Source organism: Schistocerca americana, chromosome 7, assembly GCF_021461395.2.
Source record: "Schistocerca americana isolate TAMUIC-IGC-003095 chromosome 7, iqSchAmer2.1, whole genome shotgun sequence".
Taxonomy (NCBI): Eukaryota; Metazoa; Arthropoda; class Insecta; order Orthoptera; family Acrididae; genus Schistocerca; species Schistocerca americana.
The window spans coordinates 617,473,563-617,495,500 of NC_060125.1; the positions used below are offsets into that span (position 1 = coordinate 617,473,563).

Below are 21,938 nucleotides of genomic sequence, written 5' to 3' on the forward strand. Positions count from 1 at the left end.
GAAATACAGGGTGATTCAAAAAGAATACCGCAACTTTAAAAATGTGTATTTAATGAAAGAAACATAATATAACCTTCTGTTATACATCATTACAAAGAGTATTTAAAAAGGTTTTTTTCACTCAAAAACAAGTTCAGAGATGTTCAATATGGCCCCCTCCAGACACTCGAGCAATATCAACCCGATACTCCAACTCGTTCCACACTCCCTGTAGCATATCAGGCGTAACAGATTGGATAGCTGCTGTTATTTCTCGTTTCAAATCATCAATGGTGCCTGGGAGAGGTGGCCGAAACACCATATCCTTAACATACCCCCATAAGAAAAAATCGCAGGGGGTAAGATCAGGGCTTCTTGGAGGCCAGTGATGAAGTGCTCTGTCACGGGCTGCCTGGCGGCCGATACATCGCCTCGGGATGTCTCTCCATACAGTCGACTCTCCATACAGTTGATTGTGGAATTTGCAGCTCTCTGCTAGCTCTGCGAGTCTATTTTCCTGAGCTGCGAACAAATGCTTGCTGGATGCGTGCTACATTTTCATCACTCGTTCTCGGCTGTCCAGAACTTTTCCCTTTGCAAAAACACCCATTCTCTGTAAACTGTTTATACCAACGTTTAATACACCACCTATCAGGAGGTTTAACACCATACTTCGTTCGAAATGCACGCTGAACAACTGTCGTCGATTCACTTCTGCCGTACTCAATAACACAAAAAGCTTTCTGTTGAGCGGTCCGCCATCTTAGCATCAACTGACGCTGACGCCTAGTCAACAGCGCCTCAAGCGAACAAATGTACAACTAAATGAAACTTTATAGCTCCCTTAATTCGCCGACGGATAGTGCTTAGCTCTGCCTTTTGTCGTTGCAGAGTTTTAAATTCCTAAAGTTGTGGTATTCTTTTTGAATCACCCTGTATATTCTCCATCCTACTAGGCCAGCCAAAGCAATGAGGTTGAAGCTGGTTTCTTAAACGTACATAGCGAATAAACCGCAACAATGAAAAAGCAATGGACAGACTTTATTATTAAATATTCCATTCCACAAGTTACTTAAAGACGATGTCGAGGTTCATGGCTCACATATGTTACTAAACAAAAATTTATGTATGATTGTTGTGGAAAGTATAGATGAAGGCTGAGTCAGATCATTCACTTCAAATCCACAAGTGTCCACTACTTCCTTAGAATGCGCTGCTCTCGATCTTGTCAGGTCCTCGTGGAGATACGCACGTTGATGCCTCCAATGGATGACGTAACAGCTGACTTGGGATCCATCTTCAGCTTGGCAGGTGTCTTGCTGGTGGCACTGAAGACGAACTTGGAGACCAGGGAAGCGATGCCCAGCTTGGCCTGCACCAGGCCGAAACGCATACCTGCAGAGAGGAAACACGTCTTGGTGAATGCCGTACGTGGTGTTTGTGTAATTCTCTTCTCAGCAACATATTACAGCATTAATGCTAGACATGTCTTTTGTTTGGATAAAAACGCAAACTTCCCTACGACAAGAAAACTCTATATACTTTCCGAATCACTAAGGCATGCGACACAGAGGGTTCTTTCTTTCGTGTCTATAATAATGGTTCTACTCGTTCCATCGGATTTTCACCTGCGTCGAGATGACTGGGTGTGTGTGTTGTCCTCATCATTTCATCACCATTCATGAAAGTGACGTGATTGGGCTGAGCAAAGATTGGGAAGTTGCATGGGCTCTGATAACCGCGCGATTGAGCGCCCCACAAACCAAAAATCATCATCATCATCATCATCGTCCCGTCGACAGGTGCAGTGCTGTAGAAACGGCTTTTTGTACGCACTTGCGTGATCTGTTTTTATCCATTTCTTTTGTGAACAGATGAGCCGGCCGAAGTGGCCGTGCGGTTAAAGGCGCTGCAGTCTGGAACCGCAAGACCGCTACGGTCGCAGGTTCGAATCCTGCCTCGGGCATGGATGTTTGTGATGTCCTTAGGTTAGTTAGGTTTAACTAGTTCTAAGTTCTAGGGGACTAATGACCTCAGCAGTTGAGTCCCATAGTGCTCAGAGCCATTTGAACCATTTTTTTATGAACAGATGATACGGGGTAGATACACTAATGAACCAAAACATTATGACCACCCGCCTAATAGCTTCTTTGTCCATCTTTGGAACGAAATACATCACTGATTCAGCCTATCAGAGATCCGGTAGTTTGTTGACAGGTTTTTGGAGATATGTGTCGGTAGATGTCAACGCAGAGGTCATGTAATTCGCGTATATAAGGGGCCGCTGTTTTGGTCACGTGGTGGTGGCACCCGATTGCGACCCAGATGGGTTTCACAGGCGAATTTGGTCGCTGAGACATCAACGTTGATTCTCTATAATACTCCTCAAACAACTTTAGCACGTTTCTGGCCCCTAGACACGGACAGTTGTACTACTGAAAGACGACATCGCCGTCGGGGATCGTACAAACATACCGCCGTTTGAGTCTCGTACAGATTCCCGAATGCAGGACATAGTGATAGACATCCCTGGGGTTGTGAAGCAGCTGAATGGGTTGAAAATAAATAAATCGCCATGTCCTGATGGGATTCCAATTCGGTTTTACAGAGAGTACTCCACTGCATTGGCTCCTTACTTAGCTTGCATTTATCACGAATCTCTTGCCCAACGTAAAGACCCGAGCGCGTGGAAAAAAGCGCAGGTGACGCCTGTATATAAGTAGGATAGAAGGACGGATCCTCAAAATTACAGACCAATGTCCTTAACATCGGTTTGTTGCAGGATTCTCGAACATATTCTCAGTTCGAATATAATGAATTTCCTTGAGACAGATAAGTTGCTGTCCATGCATCAGCATGGCTTTAGAAAGCATCACTCTTGCGAAACGCTACTAGCCCTTTTTTCACATGGTATCTTGCGAACCATGGATGAAGGGTATCAGAAGATGCCAAATTCCTTGACTTCCGGAAAGCGTTTGACTCGCTGCCCCACTGCAGACTCCTAACTAAGGTACGAGCATATGGGATTGGTTCCCAAGTATGTGAGTGGCTCGAAGACTTCTTAAGTAATAGAACCCAGTACGTTGTCCTCGATGGTGAGTGTTCATCGGAGGTGAGGGTATCATCTTGAGTGCCCCAGGGAAGTGTGGTAAGTCCGCTGTTGTTTTCTATCTACATAAACGATCTTTTGGATAGGGTGGATAGCAATGCGCGGCTGTTTCCTGATGATGCTGTGGTGTACGGGAAGGTGTCGTCGTTGAGTGACTGTAGGAGGATACAAGATTACTTGGACACGATTTGTGACTGGTGTAAAGAATGGCAGCTAACTCGAAATATAGATAAATGTAAATTAATGCAGATGAATAGGAAAATGAATTCTGTAATGTTTGAATACTGCATTAGTAGTGTAGCGCTTGACACAGTCACGTCGATTAAATATTTAGGCGTAACATTGCAGAGCGATAAGAAGTGGGACAAGCATATAATGGCAGTTGTGGGGAAGGCTGACAGTCGTCTTCGATCCGTTGGTAGAATTTTGGGAAGATGTGGTTCACCTGTAAAGGAGACCGCTTATGAAACACTAATTCGACCTATTCTTGAGTACTGTTCGAACATTTGGGATCCCTATCAGGTCTGATTGAGGCAGGACATAGAAGCAATTTAGAGGCGGGCTGCCAGATTTGTTACTGGTAGGTTTGATCATCACGCGAGTGTTGCGGAAATGCATCATGAACTCTGGTGGGAGTCCCTAGAGGAAAGGAGGCGTTCTTTTCGTGAATCGCTACTGAGGAAATTTAGAGAACCAGCATTTGTGGCTGACTGCAGTACAATTTCACTTCCGCCAACTTATATTTCACGGAAAGACCACAAGGATAAGATAAGAGAGATTAGGGCTCGTACAGAGGCATATAGGCAGTCATTTTTCCCTCGTTCTGTTTGGGAGTGGAACAGGGGAGCAGATGCTAGTTGTGGTACGAGGTAACCTCTGCCACGCACCGTATGGTGGATTGCGGAGTATGTATGTAGATGTAGATGCAGATGTAGATCAAATATGGAGGGATGCAGGTGGTTCACAGCTGTGAGCGTGTCTTCTAATACTGCCACAGTTCCAATGCAAGCGCAGGAGAATGCTTCACGCAGTATAGTGCTCCTCCCATTAGCCTGAGTCGGTGGCACACTGCACGTTTCGGGCCGCCGTTCACCTAAATGACTGCGTTTGTGGAGACGACCAGCGAACTACCGTAGCAAAAAGGTGATTCGCCCAAAGAATTGACAAATTTCCATTCATCGACTGCCAAATCCCGATGGTCCCGTGCCCACTACAATCGTAAGTGACGATGTCTCGGTTCAACATGTGAACACGTGGGGTGCTCTGCTCTGGAGCTCCATGTTCAACAATGTACGAAGAACGCTGTGCTCCAGAATACTTGCGAGTGCACCAACATTGCGCTCCTTCGGCACAAATCCCACAGATAACCATCCGTCCTACTTTATAGAGCATATAAGCCTCCGGACCCCACGTTCTGAGAAGAGTCGTGTACGTCCAACCATTCAGCGCCTACAGGTAGTTTCACTGTCCTCCTACCTCTTTCCGTAGATGCTCACGACAGTAGCACGTGAGCTTTCGACCACCTACACCGTTTCCGAGATACTCGTTCACAGGCTCTGTGTAATAATAATCTGCTCTTTGTCAAAGTCGCTTATCTCAATGGATTTCCCGTTTTGCAGCCCGTATCTTCGCTAGCGTGATCCGCCGCCCTTGTCTGCTCCGCTTACACACTTTTGTTACCGCGTCACGTGCCCGAAACGCCACCAGCGGCATCCAACGTCTCAGTGAGCAGTTGTCATGATGTTTTGCCTTATAAACGTACGTTGTGACTGAAGAATTTGAAACCCCTCCGTGGAGACTTCTCTTCATCTTTTGCTTGAATTCCCTGATAGTTATTATCGATAACATTACAGTATTACAATTACGGACTTCAGCTTACTATATTTCGCAGAGCTGGAGCGTACCCACGTGCCGTGAACTGGGGCTAGCGATGTAACAACTTCACTAGTTATCAGCCTTAGCAAAAATATGTTTTGGGTGAATTTTCGGGGGTTGGAGTTCACTGATGCATTCTCTTGGCCAGTATGTGGTATCCTTAGGGAGAGTGTGGAAAAATGGTTTGTGTTTCGAACCGTGACGTGCAAACTGAACCTTCATGCCACCTTCGCGGTGACCGGACGTGGAATATGGGAGATCGTTTGTAACTACTGCTACATTGCTCGCAAACTACTGCTTTCATTTACATATACCTTGCATTTCAGGTGCTCCGATACGTCGCGGCTTCGAGGGCTAATTCGGTGAACTAAAATACTGTGGGTTTGAGAAACTAACATACCACATTTCACGTAGACAAGAGGACCAGTCCTTTTTTTGTAGTGAGATAAATCAGTTATAACTATGCCCCACTTACTTTCCTCTATATTCACGATGTACTTCTTCTGAATTGTTTACCAATTAATTGACTTATCGTTCGTTGGTATACGCCATTTGGAAAGTCATGGGATCAAAATTACGGTTTCTTTCGCTGTAGGTACAGTAACGCGGTTCTGTAATCTTTGGCATTTTTAACTTGCATTAAGGGAGTTTGTCATTACGGGGAGCATCTTCAAATGAATGATATTGTTTTTGATGGATTTGAGTAATCAATATGTTCTCACAATATTTCAAGCAATTGAATATGTAAATTCAAACAGTGTAGAGAGGTTCTACATAACTCTCTTTGAGAGTGCATAGGTGCTCTAGTAAGTTAGGAAGAAGGTTGTGTTTTGATATTGGTACAAGGGCTTGTTTAAATATATTGTTATGCTAACACTCGTTGCTTCATGATGAAATACCAACTGGTACTAATGAGACAAAATTTCATTGAATTCCGATTTCGTTATCTGTTTTCGGAACATAGACGGGCACAGATTCAGATTGCATAAAAAATTACATAGTTTATGCATATAATTCATACAGCTGAAATTATAGTCATAATATTACAAATATTTATAATACGTGTAGTTAACGACTGTTATTGAGTTACTCCAGGCATTTTAACGCTATAGTGAAAGGCTTCTTTGTTTAGAGTGTCTCTCAGTTCAGATTTTATAACATTTTTGTTACTCTCCCATCAGTCAAAGACGCCTGTTACCATTCGACTGGCTCCTTTTTTTCATGCGGATTCCATCTCCCGACAGTCCGACTCATATGGGCCCATACGCTTTAACAGTTTTATTTTTATGTTCCATACAAAGTTTTGCAAGCAATCGCGTATGTAGAGAAACTGTACTTTCCCGTATCCCACCAGTGAATGACCATCTTTCACTTGCTTTAATTACACTCCATACATCTCGACATTATTGCTCACAACTAATTGATATAACGCAGTTTAAGTGTGGCTCATTAACTTGGAGGTCAAAGAGGACCATGCTTTTATGTGTAGAAAATTTGACATTACCAGCTGCCCGTGTGGGGAACGGTAATAACCCACACAATGAGACGTAATTGACATCGAAACATGTCATTTTCCCATGCACCAACTGGGTTCGCCATAAACTTAACAAGACGGTTACACAAAAACAACGAAATCCCTCACAATCTTGTTAGATCGGTTACTGCTGCTACAATGGCATGTTATCGAGATTTAAGTGAAACTGAACGTGGTGTTACAGTCGGCGCACGAGCGCTGGGACCAATGACGACTGAAGAGAATCGTTCAACGTGACGGAAGTGTAGTCCTTCCGTAAACTGCTGCAGATTTCAGTACTGGGCCATCAACAAGTGTGAGCGTGCGAACCATTCAACGAAACATCATCGATATGGGCTTTCGGAACCGAAGGCCCACTCGTGTATCGTTGATAACTGTATGACACAAAGCTTTACGTCTCGCCTGGGCCCTTCAACGCCGACATTAGACTGTCGATGGCTGGAAACATGTTGCCTGGTATGACAAGTCTCGTTTCAGTTTGTATAGAGCGGATGGACGTGTATGGATATGGGCACAACCTCATGAATCCATGGACCCTGCAAGTCAGCAGGAGACTGTTCAATCTGGTGGAGGCTCTGCAATGGTGTGAGACGTGTGCAGTTGGAGTGATATGGTACTCCTGAGACGTCTAGATACGACTCTGACAGGTGACACCTACGTAACCATCCTGTCTGATCACCTGCATCCGTTCATGTCCACTGTGCATTTCTACGGACTTGGGCAATTCTAGCAGGACAATGCGACACTCCACACGTTCAGAACTGGCACACAGTGGCCCCAGGAACAATCTTGTAAGTTTAAACACTTCCGCTGGCCAAAAAAACTCCGTAGACAACAACATTAGTGAGCATATCTGGGGTGCCTTGCAACGTGCCGTTCAGAAGAGCACTCCACGTCGTGTTGTGGCACCCCTGCGCGCTCGCGGGGCCCTACACGATATTAGGCAGGTTTACCAATTTCTCTGGCTCTTCCTGCACACCGCAACATCATCAGCTAACAGCCGCAGATTGCTGCCCACCCTGTGTGCAAGATCATTTATGTACATTGAAAATAACAAAGGTACTATCACAGTTGCATGGGGAGCTCATGATGTTACCCCTGTCTCCGATGAACACTCGACGTCGAGGACAACATACTGTTCTTTTATTTACGATGTCTTCCAGCCAGTCACGTATCTGGGAGCCTACTCATCTCGCACGTACCGTCGTTAACAGTCTGCAGTAGTGTACCATGTAAATGATTTTCGGGAATGTAGAAATATGAATCTACCTGTCGTCCTTCATCCTTAGTTCACAGTATATCGTGTGAGAAAAGAGCAAGCTGGGTTAGCATGAAGCCATTCAAACAACAGAAGGATGTATTGACTCTATTACAGGCGGCGGTGCGTAACACATTCTCTGAACCGCACACAACCAGATAAGATTAATAAGTATTGCACAACCGGACAAGGCAAATTATTGTTTAGGTGGGCGGTATTACTCTGTCGGTTAATTAGTTAAGACTTGTGACATCGTCATTACATCCTATGAACCACAGTGCAGATGCTTGTGTAAGTTTTTATTTAGTTATTTGTTTTTCGCGTGTGACGAGGTCTCAGTTCCATATGTAAGTGTCGATACTTTTACTATTTTGCCAAGTCTCGTGATTCTTTCTGTGCTTACTTTGTGTTTAAAGTTTTTAGAGATTGTGGCACATACTGCTTTCATTGAAAACTTCCGAGCATTTTCTGTACGTTTCTGTTTCGAAAGTGTGAGATATCACACCTCAAGTACCTAAAACTACAAGATGTTTAGCCGCACTGGTACCTCGTCACAGAATGACATTACTTTGTTTCTGTGTTACAGGTGTTGAAGAGAAATTATTTCACAAAGAAAAGAGATAGTGTACAAAAATATCTGGAGCTTGTATTCATTTTCATCTTAGAACATGAAGTCGTTCACATACACAACTTTTTAAGAAAACTGTTGCTGTTCTTCCTTTCACCCAGATGTGCTTCTATTATCTATTGTTTAAAGGGAGATACATTACGTATACCAAAAGGCGTCGATGATGAATTCTACCTCTGTGTCATTTCTCTACTTTTTTAATCGTATGTTGTTCCGTCTTTTAGTTTCATTGTAGTACCATTCCGTAACATTACAAACCCTTGAATAAAATAGTTTGCGATATCCTTTAGTTTCATTAATTTCCTTTCCACTTTGTTCATACAACAAAAAGTTTTTTTAAAGTCTTCGAATGGGATATGTCTAATTTACATTCGATACTCTTTTCAGTCATTTGCTGGAGAATCAAATGTTCAGATGTGCGTGAAATCTTATGGAACTTAACTGCTAACGTCATCAGTCCCTAAGCTTACACACTACTTAACCTAAATTATCCTAAGGACAAACACACACACCCATGCCCGAGGGAGGACTCGAACCTCCGCCGGGACCAGCCGCACAGTCCATGACATCAGCACCCTAGACCACTCGGCTAATCCCGCGCGGCTGGAGAGTCACCACATCTGTATATTTTTTTAAAAAATTTAACTCCCTAAGTATTGTGGGGTCACTTACCTATGCAGATGCGCGGTCCCTCTCCGAACGGCAGGTAAACAAAGTGGTGTCGTGACGCCTTGCCCTCTTCGGTAAACCGCTCAGGGTCGAACTTTTCCGGGTCCGGGTAGTAGTTGGGATCGTGGTGTATCGCGTATACCGGTATAAACACCTTCACGCCCTTCTCTATCCTGACCCTGGTGCCTGGTAGAGTGTAGGGCTCGGTGCACACTCGGGCCAGGTTAGCTACAGGCGGATACTTCCGAAGTGTCTCTGCAAATGAAAGAGAGAAACCAGTCAGCACTTGTAAATCCTTAATACCACCCGTACACAAAAACTGATGTAAAAACTGACAATAAAATCCGTCCACGGACTCTTATAGCGCTTTTAGTTCGTCAACGTACCTTTCTAAATCACAGTCTTATCACCAGGGCTTACGTTATTACGAAGGCAGCACCTCAGAAAAGCCAAGCTGCAAATTTGGCTGATTTCTTTTGCATGTGATAGCACCATGAAGCAACTCCCACAATTTCAGCACACACAGTTTTCAAATAATGGCGCCACATGGTTCCAATAACATGACAAATTACTGTCGCTATAAAAGACGGCAGATGGATTTTATTAATTATGATTTTCATGTATTTCATATTCTCGGTTTACCAATAGCAGCCTCAGTCGCTACCATTAAAAACAGTAACTTCAAAATTAACCATTTTATTTTACGTGTTCTGGCTTTTTCAGAGCAAGCTTCAGAGGCAAGCCTGCCACTTTGCTCTGTGTGAATTTGTTTAATTGTTCAAGTAATGGTCTAATCTGACTGTAATATACATAATTCTTAAATTCGTTCATTTATTCACATTCTATTAACTAGGTAACCCTTCAGGGATGTAGAACGAGTCAAATTATATATTAAATGGCGAAATTTCTGAATTGCATGTGAACAATCAGTTACGACTATTGCTGATGTACCAACATTATTCATTATGAGAATTATTTTATAAGCAGAAAATTAAATAGCTTCAGAAAAGACCACTGTTGTTCCTCTTACATTACTGATCTGCTGAATTTATCTAACACCTCATATCAAACATTTAAGTAATTTCCAATAAAGTACCGTCAACTGCGTATAATTTATTAGAATTGGAGGCTGCTTTATGTCGAAGTTAGTGTCAACAGTGGTACACATGGAGTGAAAATGTAGTGATACACATTTTCTAGAAGAGTGTCTAATAACGAATTCTCTTACTTTAGGTGTGACTGTTGGTGGAATTCTATTCTCCATCTCACGTCAATAGACAACCTGTAACAGACTTCTGCGCCGAAATTTAAAGCTCCTTTTGGAATACTAGCTAGGGAGTCCTAGTCTCGGCGATAAATTTATGAATGACTTCACCATCTCTTGCAGCAATAGGTTTCTTGATGTACTGGTACAATTCTACGATTTCGGCCTTAAAACGTTAGTATATTAGGTGGAATTTATGATGCAGTATCATCAAATCAACGGTGGGAAATATTACAATGTTTGGCCCTTGAACTGTCTGGCATGGAAATAAATGTCCTGATTGCAGTTTTTTCGAAAGGAATATCGTGTACGTTAGTAAAACTGTCAAATAGTACGACAATATGTCATTGGGTTAAATTCACAGTCTTTTCTACGTAAAATATGCTCAGGCGCAACGTTAAAAAAAAAAAATGGTTCAAATGGCTCTGAGCACTATGGGACTCAACTGCTGAGGTCATTAGTCCCCTAGAACTTAGAACTAGTTAAACCTAACTAACCTAAGGACATCACACACATCCATGCCTGAGGCAGGATTCGAACCTGCGACCGTAGCGGTCTCGCGGTTCCAGACTGCAGCGCCTAGAACAGCACGGCCACTTCGGCCGGCGCAACGTTCAATCAAAGGCTATAAAAGGGTGGCATGGAGTTAGATATCACAGTTATTCAGCTTGTAGAATGATGAATAAATGAAGAAAGAGGACTGAAAGTACAAGTTGGGCAAAACAAATCAGTAATAATGTTTGCAGACTACATAGCAGTATGGGGAGATTGTAATGAAGACATGGAAGTACATGTGAAGCATAAACAGGGCGATGAAGGATGTGATGAGCAGTAGTGGAAAGGACAATAGTGACTTATTTAAAATTAAAGAGCTGCGAACGATACATTAGCGGAAAAAGTCCGAGAATTTTGGCATCTAGCTGGCAAGATTCCTCAGGATGACTGAGGCAGAGAATGCATTAGAAGTTGAATATTTTCTGAATAAAGGAGCTGAAATATAGTCAGTTATTGATAAAGGAATGAGGAAGATGTTTCCGTTAACGTTCGATTCGCATACACCAGTCAAAGAAGTAAACCATGGACAGTCACAAATATAGACAAGCAGAATCTGGTAACAGTTGACATGTGGTGATATCGAAGAACTTTAAAAATTAATAATAAATGAAAAGCACCAGTTTGCTTTTGTTCTTAAAAATTATGTGGGAAAATGAAGTATGAAACAAAGAACTTCTAGAGAATAGGTGTGGAAAGAAGTCTACGGATGGCCCTTACCACAAGGTGTTACAGGTCAGTGAGACTTCTACTTCAGCGTACATGAAAAATTTCCTTGACACTGGGACTAGAATATACACAACAACTTGTAGAGAACGTTGCGTGTAGTAGTTATTGATAGGAAAATATAGAGGACAGCAGCGAACTTGTGGAGGGGCTTAATAACAATAATAATAATAATAACAAAAAAAGTAAACTGATCTCATATCTGTCAACAGCGCAGTGCTTTAAATCATTTCCTTAATCGTCGCTCGTTAGTTTCACGGCAAATATTGTGTTAACTGGTGTGAATGAAAATCTCGGTTTTCCAACAGGGTGAAATTGTTGAGATTCTGCGATGTTTTGACAAGTGTCGTATTCATCACCTTTTGTCGGAGTTCACTATCTCCACAGTGCCAGTCGGCTTACAAACCAGGTGCTTTTTATCATTGTGTTCACATGGCTCGTGTTTATAGGCGTAATTTTCTCACTTTCTACAGGTGTATTTAAACTCGGTGGTTGGAGAATTCCTTATAAGAATAGGGGCAGCCTCACCTGCGACCACCATGTCCAGATAAGTCATCTCCTGTACGGCTTCGTACGTCACCTTGCCCCCGTGTTTGCTCAGCACGCTGTCGACTTCAGCCCTGAGGCGATCCTGGATTTCCGGGTTGACTGCCAACTCATGGATGCAGAAGCTCATTGTCGTGGAAGACGTCTCGAAACCAGCCACGAAGAAAACGAAGCACTGCGCGGCGAATAGGTTGTCTGTGAACGCTGAAACAAGGTAGACCGACGTTAGTCTGGTAGAGCTCTACACGACGCTCAGTTAGTTTCTTTCACAAAATAAATTAGCAGTTCAGACATTCGTCCATCTATAGCAAAGTCTTGCTGAATCGTTGTTTGTATAAAATATTGTAATGGAGCTTAGCAGACTATCACGGTGGTGTACTCGTTTCCGTAAAGGTATGGTGAACACTGAGGACAACCGGAGAAGTGGAAGGCTATCAACTACGCCTCTCAGGTTGTTGTTAATGTTATTTTGAGAGACGTTCGGGGAAAAATATTTGAGGAAATTGAATATAAGGCCAGAACGCCTGTCGCTTCAGTTTTAAGAATCAAATTTGAAACGTTAAAAGACGAGAAAAATAGCCGCTCATTTTGCACGATAATGAAACACAGCATAATGCCCTACCAGTGAAATAGTCGACAAATGCGGGTGGGAAATACTACCCCATCCACTATATGGTCTGATATGGGGCCGTCACTCTTTGATTTGTTTCCCGAGAAAAAACTCCGTGGAAAAAGTTTTGGCAGAACGGAGGTGATCCTATTCGGAACACGAAAGTTACCATAGCGTTGGGAAGCTGTCAGATGAAAGAATGGAGATTATATTGAAGGCCTGTAGAGATATTTTGTAAAATAAATTATTTTCTTCAATTCTGACTTACAGTGGGCAGAATTTATGAAATGAGTCTCGTACACGCCGAACCTTTAATGATACCATAATTCTATTCTCACTCTGATTATAAGAAACTACGTCTAGTATATTGTTGCATGTAGTTGCATTATTTACAAGTTTTTTCAAGGTTTTTCAAGCTGAACTGTATTAAACTCTGCTGTGTGTCTTGTAAACCGCAAAGAGACAAAATAAATCTAGTTACTGTGTGCCAAGTTTCATGTGTCATTTCGGAGAAATTACGATATGTAGAACTTAGGACTTGCCTGCTTCTCCAAGTCTGAATTTTCGTATGAAAAAGCGAATTTGATAGCGATATTTCTGTAATTTATACACCTGTGTCGTGATATTCTACTTCCTTCTGTGAGGATTCCCTTACAATTAATCTCGGTGAAAACAGAATTACGTTAATTTAACGGTTCTAGAAATATTCGATGTGCACAGGTTAGCTAAGTCATCTCGTATATTCTCACCACCTCTCTAGAGATATTGGCCCAAAACCCTTATCGTACATCTACTACTATATGACTACTGTGCAGTCTGCAGTTGTTTGGCAAAGGATTCATCGAACCTACTTCAGCCTGGTTCTCTTACGTTCCACTCCCGAACAGCGCCGAGGAGAAACGAACACAAATCTTCCCTTGCGAGTTCCAGTTCTCTCATTTTTTTACGATGATAATTTCTCTCTACGTAGGGTGTTTCCGTAAGGCAAATGGTTCAAATTACTCTGAGCACTATGGGACTTAACTGCTGAGGTCATCAGTCCCCTAGAACTTAGAACTACTTAAACCTAACTAACCTAAGGACATCACACACATCCATGCCCGAGGCAGGATTCGAACCTGCGACCGTAGCAGTCTCGCGGTTCCGGACTGAAGCGCCTAGAGCCGCACGGCCACCGCGGCCGGCGTTTCCGTAAAAGCGTGCGAAAATCTAGCAGGAGATCGAGAATGCTCGGCTGAACAATTCGAGGTAGGAAACCTGGCGTCGGAGAAGCCAGCTTAATGAGATATGGAAATAAACTTTTCTACCGCTTTGTCTGGCGTTACTGTTTTCCAGCTTATTTATAACTAACATACGTACAAGTTTACCCGTTCTGTGTTGTTTATTTACGTGTACATTCTTTATTTCCTGGAAAGAAACGGGGAGGACGAGCCGGATTACCAGGAAGTTACGAGGTTGGTGCGAAGGGTTCTACCTGCGTTGCTGGCTGTTCATGAGGCCATGCGGATACAGCAAGGCGGTGCACCGACTCACTTCGGTGTGGATGTTCGCGACCATCCTAATGGTGTATCTCCAGGTCGCTGGACAGGACGAGGATATCCTATTCCATGGCATGCGTAGCTACCTGTACTGAGTCCCCTTGTTTATTTACTACGGAGATATCTAAAGTGTATGAGACTCCAATAGATATGGAGATGGAATTAGTGTCCCTTGATTATTTGCTACGGGGATATCTAAAGTGTATGAGACTCCAATAGTTATGGAGATTGAATTAGTGGCCCTTGATTATTTCCTACGGGGATATCTAAAGTATATGAGACTCCAATAGTTATGGAGATGGAATTAGTGGCCCTTGATTATTTCCTACGGGGATATCTAAAGTGTATGAGACTCCAATAGATATGGAGATGGAATCAGTTGCCATAATTGTACCTGCCTGTAATGTAATTCGAAACAAACGAGGGTTATTTGTCAGGGTGAGCCAAAATCTTGTTCGCCGATGTCATGTTTGCATTGAGGTGAATCTTGTTCGCTGATGTCATGCTTGCATTGAGGTGACGGCCGTTAGTTTCAGCACATTTTGTAAGATACAGTGCAAATCGTACGTTCATTGTGTCAACGATGGTATTTGTAGTTAACTGTAACTATTGTAAATAAAAAACACACAGTAATCTGATACTATTCCTATTATTTCCTTCTCCGACCCCAAGTTCCCTAACTCAAATTCTTCTGTGGAGCATCCTCTATGACCTGTTAAATGTTTTCACCCTGTCATGGAAACACTCTGTGTAGGTGAGGGCCTACAAATCGGAGAAGAACTTCAGTAATTGAAATTTCATTAGAAGATTTCATTAGAAACGCCTTTCTTTTAATGACTACTACCCCAATTCGAATATCATATCCATAGCATTCTCTCCCCTATATCGCGGTGATACAAAACGAGCTACCTCCGTCAATCCTATCTGAAGCGGATTCCAAACCGACCAGCAGTGCTACAAGTGAACATGGACAAGCATTCTGTAGGCTGTCTGTTTAGTAAACCTGTTTCATTTTGTAGATATTCTTCCAATAAATTGTAGTCTTTGGCTGATCTGCATGACTGCTCAAATGGTTCAAATGGCTCTGAGCACTATGGGACTAAACATCTGTGGTCATCAGTCCCCTAGAACTTAGAACTACTTAAACCTAACTAACCTAAAGACATCACACACATCCATGCCCGAGGCAGGATTCGAACCTGCGACCGTAGCAGTCGCGCGGTTCCGGACTGAGCGCCTCGAACCACTAGACCACCGCGGCCGGCTGCATGACTGTTCCCATTTAAGTTACTCGTAATCGTAATCCATAAGCACTTCGTCGAATTCACAACCTTCTGATTGGTGTGATTTGGCGGGCAACCGTAATTCTGCGGATTCGTTTTGGTAGTCATATGGATTGTAAGGAATCCACAACCACCTACAGAAATGTGGTTTTCCCTCACACAGATCAATATAGGCTAGATATTGACAGTCTGGTGCCAAGAGCGCCAGAGAGATACAGCAATTGTTAGTGAGAGAAGTGCAGACAATGTACAGTGTACAGTGGCAGAAGTCGCTAATAAAGCTCTACGCGAGCAGGATGAGTTATGTGGTGTGATGGCGGAAGGCCGTCCGTCATACGTATTGTCGCTTGATCGTGTCTTCGACGCCGCTGGTTGTCCTTCAGTAATTTACCAATCGTGACAAAAGAGTTTATTTTGGAGTGTTTTATTAAGTATCTACATCGCACCGTGACTACGCGTTTCGCGGCAACCGCGCTGGCCACCTACAACTGGACTGCAGTGAATACTGTGATGTCTTTATGCTATAATGGCCGCGCGGGGTAGCCGAAAGGTCTGAGGCGCCTTGTAGCTGTTCGCGCGCCTCCCGCCCCCCTCGCCCGTCGGAGGTTCGAGTCCTCCCTCGACCATTAATGTGTGTGTTATGCATATCGTAAGTTAGTTTAAGTTAGACTAAGTAGTGCATAAGCTTAGGGAACGATGACCTCAGCAGTTTCGTCCCATAGGATCGTGCCACAAATTTCCAAACTTACCGGATTTTATGCTAATTAATGCTATAGCCTGTAAAGATAGCAAAGAGCGACCTATGATGATGGTAACCATTATTAAATCGTTAGGCAAGAAAATGTAAATGAGCGTACGGCATAGTGGGCCGGGAGTCCTGCATTCGAGGAAGTTTGTCCGCCGAGGGCAAGCACTTATTGCATTCGACGCCACATTAGGCGACTTACACGTCGGAGATGTGGATGAAATGATGATGAGGACAACACATCACCCGATCCCTGAGCGGGGAAAATTTCCTACCCCAGTCAGGAATCGAACCCTGGCCCCTTGGCGTGGTATTCCACCGCACGGACCACTCAGCTAATGGGGACGGACGTTAGGTAAGGAAATTAACTGCCTCACATTTCTGTAAAATCAAGAATACAGCACGTAATTTACAGCAGAACACCATAGTGATTATTATTACAATACAGGCTTGTTGACAGTGTTAATGCATTATTCAGCAGCAGAAACTGCGATGCGAAACAACTCCCTCACGAGTATTAGCCGGTCAGCCCCTAATCTTTAGGACACCGAAAGTGTAGCTCATTTATTACACTGATATTCGGTGATAAATAATATCCAAACCAATTGGGAGCGTTTCAGGATGAATTCATACTTTTCATTATCTACACTAAGTGACAGCAACAGCTGCAAGAAATCGAAGGAAGCTGCTCAGATTGTGTCTTAGGGAGTTTATATGGATCAGGAACAGCAAGGAGCTTATAACATTTCCTTCTGCAACGCCAAATACAGGGTGATTCAAAAAGAATACCACAACTTTAGGAATTTAAAACTCTGCAACGACAAAAGGCAGAGCTAGGCACTATCTGTCGGCGAATTAAGGGAGCTATAAAGTTTCATTTAGTTGTACATTTGTTCGCTTAAGGCGCTGTTGACTAGGCGTCAGCGTTAGTTGATGCTAAGATGGCGACCGCTCAACAGAAAGCTTTTTGTGTTATTGAGTACGGCAGAAGTGAATCGACGACAGTTGTTCAGCGTGGGGCACTGAGAATCAGCGGGAAACAACTCAGTATGAACGTGACTCGCCTAAGGTGAACGTTTTCTGTGCCATTTCAGCCAATAAAGTTTTTGGTCCCTTTTTCTTCGAAGGTGCTACTGTAACTGGACTACAGTATCTGGAGATGTTAGAGAATTGGCTGTTCCCTCAGCTCGAACAAGAAGCACAACAATTCATATTTCAGCAGAATGGAGCGCCACCACATTGGCACTTATCTGTCCGTAACTACCTGAATGTCAACTACCCGAGGCGATGGATCGGCCGCCAGGCAGCCCGTGACAGAGCACTTCATCACTGGCCTCCAAGAAGCCCTGATCTTACCCCCTGCGATTTTTTCTTATGGGAGTATGTTAAGGATATGGTGTTTCGGCCACCTCTCCCAGCCACCATTGATGATTTGAAACGAGAAATAACAGCAGCTATCCAAACTGTTACGCCTGATATGCTACAGAGAGTGTGGAACGAGTTGGAGTATCGGGTTGATATTGCTCGAGTGTCTGGAGGGGGCCATATTGAACATCTCTGAACTTGTTTTTGAGTGAAAAAAAACCTTTTTAAATACTCTTTGTAATGATGTATAACAGAAGGCTATATTATGTTTCTTTCATTAAATACACATTTTTAAAGTTGTGGTATTCTTTTTGAATCACCCTGTATTACTTCTGTTTTAGTCTATGACTTTCCGTCATTTTTTACGACTGTGACCAGAAATCACAAAATCACGTATCCTGCCGCACAAATGAATCGACACTTCGAGCGCACCCAATTTCTTTCAAGTCGGTTGTGAGGAACGGTGTCGAAATCCTTCTGGAAATATAAATATAAGGAATCAGTCTAACAACCCTGTCGACTATAATCAGTTCGTGTGGATAATGAACTGGCTGTGTTTCACAAAAACAATATTTTCTGAAGATGTGTCGGCTGTTGGCGTTCTTTTCGAAGTAATTCACGATCTTCGACCGGTAGTGTATGTTACAAAATCGTCCTGCGTATCGACGTTAGTGATACGCACATGTAATTCACCGGATTACTCCTATTTCCTTTCTTGAGTATTGCTGTGACCTGGGCAAACTTCCATTCTTCAAGTACGGATCTTGCAACCAGCGAGCGATTGTGTCTGATTGCCACGTAGGAGCTATAGTATCGGCATACTCTGAAAGGAACTTAACTGATATATACTCTGGGCCGGAGGCCTCGCTTTTATTAACTGATTTAAGCTACTTCGCTACACCGACGATATCTGCGTCTAAATTATTTATGGTTGCAGCTGTTCTTGGTACTAATTCTATAAAATTTACTTCGACTTCTTTGGTGGAGGTATTTCGGATAGCCGTTTTTAGCAACTCTGTCTTACTGGCATTGTCATCAGTAACATTACCATTCCTATCGCCCAATAAAGCTGTTGACTAGGTCTTGCCGTTGGTTTGGTTCCAGTTTATTAGGTACAGCCAAGCACATCCCCACTTTTAACATGCACACATGCTGATCAGCCAGCCCTGCATACCCAGACCACAATTACAAACGAATCACTTCCATATACCACGGACTTGTACAGCAATATACTTGTTATATATGGCTCAAATGGCTCCGAGCACTATGGGACTTAACATCTGAGGTCACCAGTCTCCTAGAACGTAGAACTACTTAAACCTAACTAACCTAACGACATCACACACATCTATGCCCGAGGCAGGATTCGAACTTGCGACCGTAGCGGTCGCGCGGTTCCAGACTGAAGCCCCTACAACCGCTCGGCCATTTCGGGCGGCACGTGTTATATATACCTTGTGTTGGTTACCGTACCGGTCATTGTCACACATGTTTATGTGTATTGTACTGTCGCTCTTATTAGATTATCCAGACTTTCTTCACTATAATTTTTAGACTTCTTACATTCTCCGTTGGCCTGCGGTGCCTTACGGTCATTACAATTTGTGCTGACATTCATATGTAACGGATACAATTTATGCTTGTACTTCTCTTCTCCTATTTGAAACGTCTAGAATTGTTATTATACTTCATTCGAACAGCCTGTGCACGTTAATGTAATCTTTACTCATTCTGCATTGTTTTGTTACAATTTTCTCTGCAAGCTGTGATTTCATACTCTTATACCACCTCGGCTATCATCATAATACGTAATATATAGTTCTCTGTGTCATCATAATGCAGAAGAGAGAAAAGCGACAGTAATGAATCCGTGTCAGCTAGTGTGTTTCACGAGAAATCGCAGCCCACGTAATGTTTAAATGGTTATATTATAATTTATCTCTTGTACATTTACCTCTGTTTATATTGCAATTGGTACTCACTCCACTATTTCCCTGTACATTTGTGTCACATTAGTATAAGAAATACCCACAAACTTTAGTAACGCAGTTGGCTGATAATACGAGCGCTGGGCACCTAATTGGACGTTCCCTGCCTAATGTCGTGACAGTACTTTCTGTGTAGATTTTTAATACTTTTATTTTGAAAGGATATAATTTTTGAACCTTAATAACACCGGTAAAGTATTGTAATGGCACAACTTGACTTAAAGGACTGATCGGTTGACAGTTCGCATTCTGAGGCTTCAAGGGCTAATTAATTTTGAGAGCGGGGTTTAAGAATTGTAGAGGGATAACACGGTAAGCTTGTGCAACAGGCGGGCAACGGCCTTGCCGCAGTGGATACACCGGTTCCCGCGAGATCACCGACGTTAAGCGCTGTCGGGCATGGTCGGCACTTGGATGGGAGACCATCCTGGGCGCTGTGTACAGTTGTATTTTTAGGGGTGCACTCAGCCTCGTGATGCCAATTGAGAAGCTACTCGACCGAATAGCAGGGGCTTCGGTCAAGAATACCGTTATTACGACCGGGAGAGCGGTGTGTTGACCCTTCGCTCCTTTTATCTGCATCCTCCTCTGAGGATGACACGGCGGTCGGATGGACCCGATCAGCCACTTGTGGCCTGTAGACGGAGTGGTTATATACGTTCAACAGGCTGTAAGGTGCAGTAGTTACTCGGAGACGAAGAGGCTTCCGCAGGATAGAGTAGCACGGAGAGTTGTATCAAACCAGTCTCCGAAACCAAAAGCACAACAAACCAATATCGCTACCTTCTCGGATTATAGTCACGTGACACATGATTTCGCCCTAAAAAGGCGAAAGTCAATTGGAAATAAACAAATACCTGTATTTGTGGAACAAAACGTAATTTCTTTGTTTGCATTTCAATCTAGAATATGAAATTGTTCCATATAATAAAGCACACAACACTGGAGTAGCAGTTTACATTATTTATTGTTTTACAAACCGGTTTTCGGCTATTACATTATCTTCACGTACTAAGTTACAGATATATATCTTTATACCTGACGATAGCGTAACAACCACAAAACGGGTTTTAACATTATAAAAACTGTAGAATATTACACCACTGCTGTATGTTTTTATTAAAACTGGTTGTAATATTCTAGTAAGAACCAACGGAACAATCAGTTAAGGCCAAATGCTCTACGTCTAAACAACGGATGAGACCATTAACAAATCCCTGTTAGCGTTCTAATATGATAATTAAAAATTTACACTCCTTAGTGCAAGACAGTTTCAAGGGCGGGCATACTATATTTTGTAGGGAGGGGGTGACCTAGACCTCGAGGTGTGAAGTATTTTCATTATTCCCGAAAACAAACAGCAAATAAGTAGTCACAAAAATTTCCATTTCCGACATTGTTAAAACCGACGTAATACCGACTTTTTAAAATATTTTTGAAAGAAAAATATCTTTTCCTTGCCCTGAGGGGTAAGGAGGGAGGGGAGAGGGGCACGAGCCCAACTTTCCCCCGCGTATGAGAACCATTTCTCAGTATGACAGTCGACATAAAAACTGATATTGTTATTAAATAAGAACTTCCGTGTGAAGTGTTAAATCAGCGATTCGTGAAACCGTTCATCATTCGCTCACGTTGCCTCCCAGTCGTTCCCGTCATTATTCAATGCTACGTTTAAATTTTTAGTCTAGATGATTGGTGAAGGCTTTGTAGAATGATGCCCTGTTTGTTGAGGGTATTAAGGGAAAGAGGGGAGAGAATAAATTGTGTATCGGGACATGGGCTACCCCTCACGAATCATCCAAAGAGACCGTCGAACTTGAGGGCCCCATCAAAATAAAAATTTTGTCTTGTATTCTTCAACGCAATGACCGCCTTGATGGGGCTCTACACGCTAGACAACTTTGTGATTTTCTGTCAACTCTGCATAAGTTGTTGTTCTTGTGGTCTTCAGTTCGTGGCCTGCTCTGATGCCGCTCTCCATGCTACTCTGTCCTGTGCAAGCCTCTTCGTCTCCGAGTAGGTACTGCAACTAACATCCATTTGATTCTGCTTACTGTATTCATCTCTTGGCGTCCCTCTACGATTTCTACTCCCTCGCTCCCGTACCCCTCGTCCCCCCATACTACCCTCCAGCACTAAATTGGTAATCCATTAATGTCATAGAATGAGTGATGTCAGCTGATCCCTCTAGTCCTGCTGTGCCAGAAATTTCTTTTCTTCTCATTTCTACTCAGTACTTCCTCAATTAGTTACATGCCCTACCGATCAA

The 21,938-nt window shown here is 43.0% G+C and overlaps 1 protein-coding gene across 1 annotated transcript in view; it reads right to left on the reverse strand.

Annotated features, from left to right (window-relative positions):
• Positions 1-999: 999 nt before the first annotated feature.
• The window catches only part of LOC124622459 (probable cytochrome P450 6a13), a 55,199-nt gene continuing 34,260 nt past the window's right edge, over positions 1,000-21,938 (reverse strand). The window contains exons 4-6 of the mRNA XM_047148163.1: positions 12,123-12,344; positions 9,056-9,307; positions 1,000-1,374 (exon numbers count right to left, since the gene is read on the reverse strand). Of these exons, the coding sequence (XP_047004119.1) occupies positions 1,208-1,374; positions 9,056-9,307; positions 12,123-12,344 (641 nt within the window). The 3' untranslated portion in view covers positions 1,000-1,207. The remainder of the gene's footprint in view (positions 1,375-9,055; positions 9,308-12,122; positions 12,345-21,938) is intronic.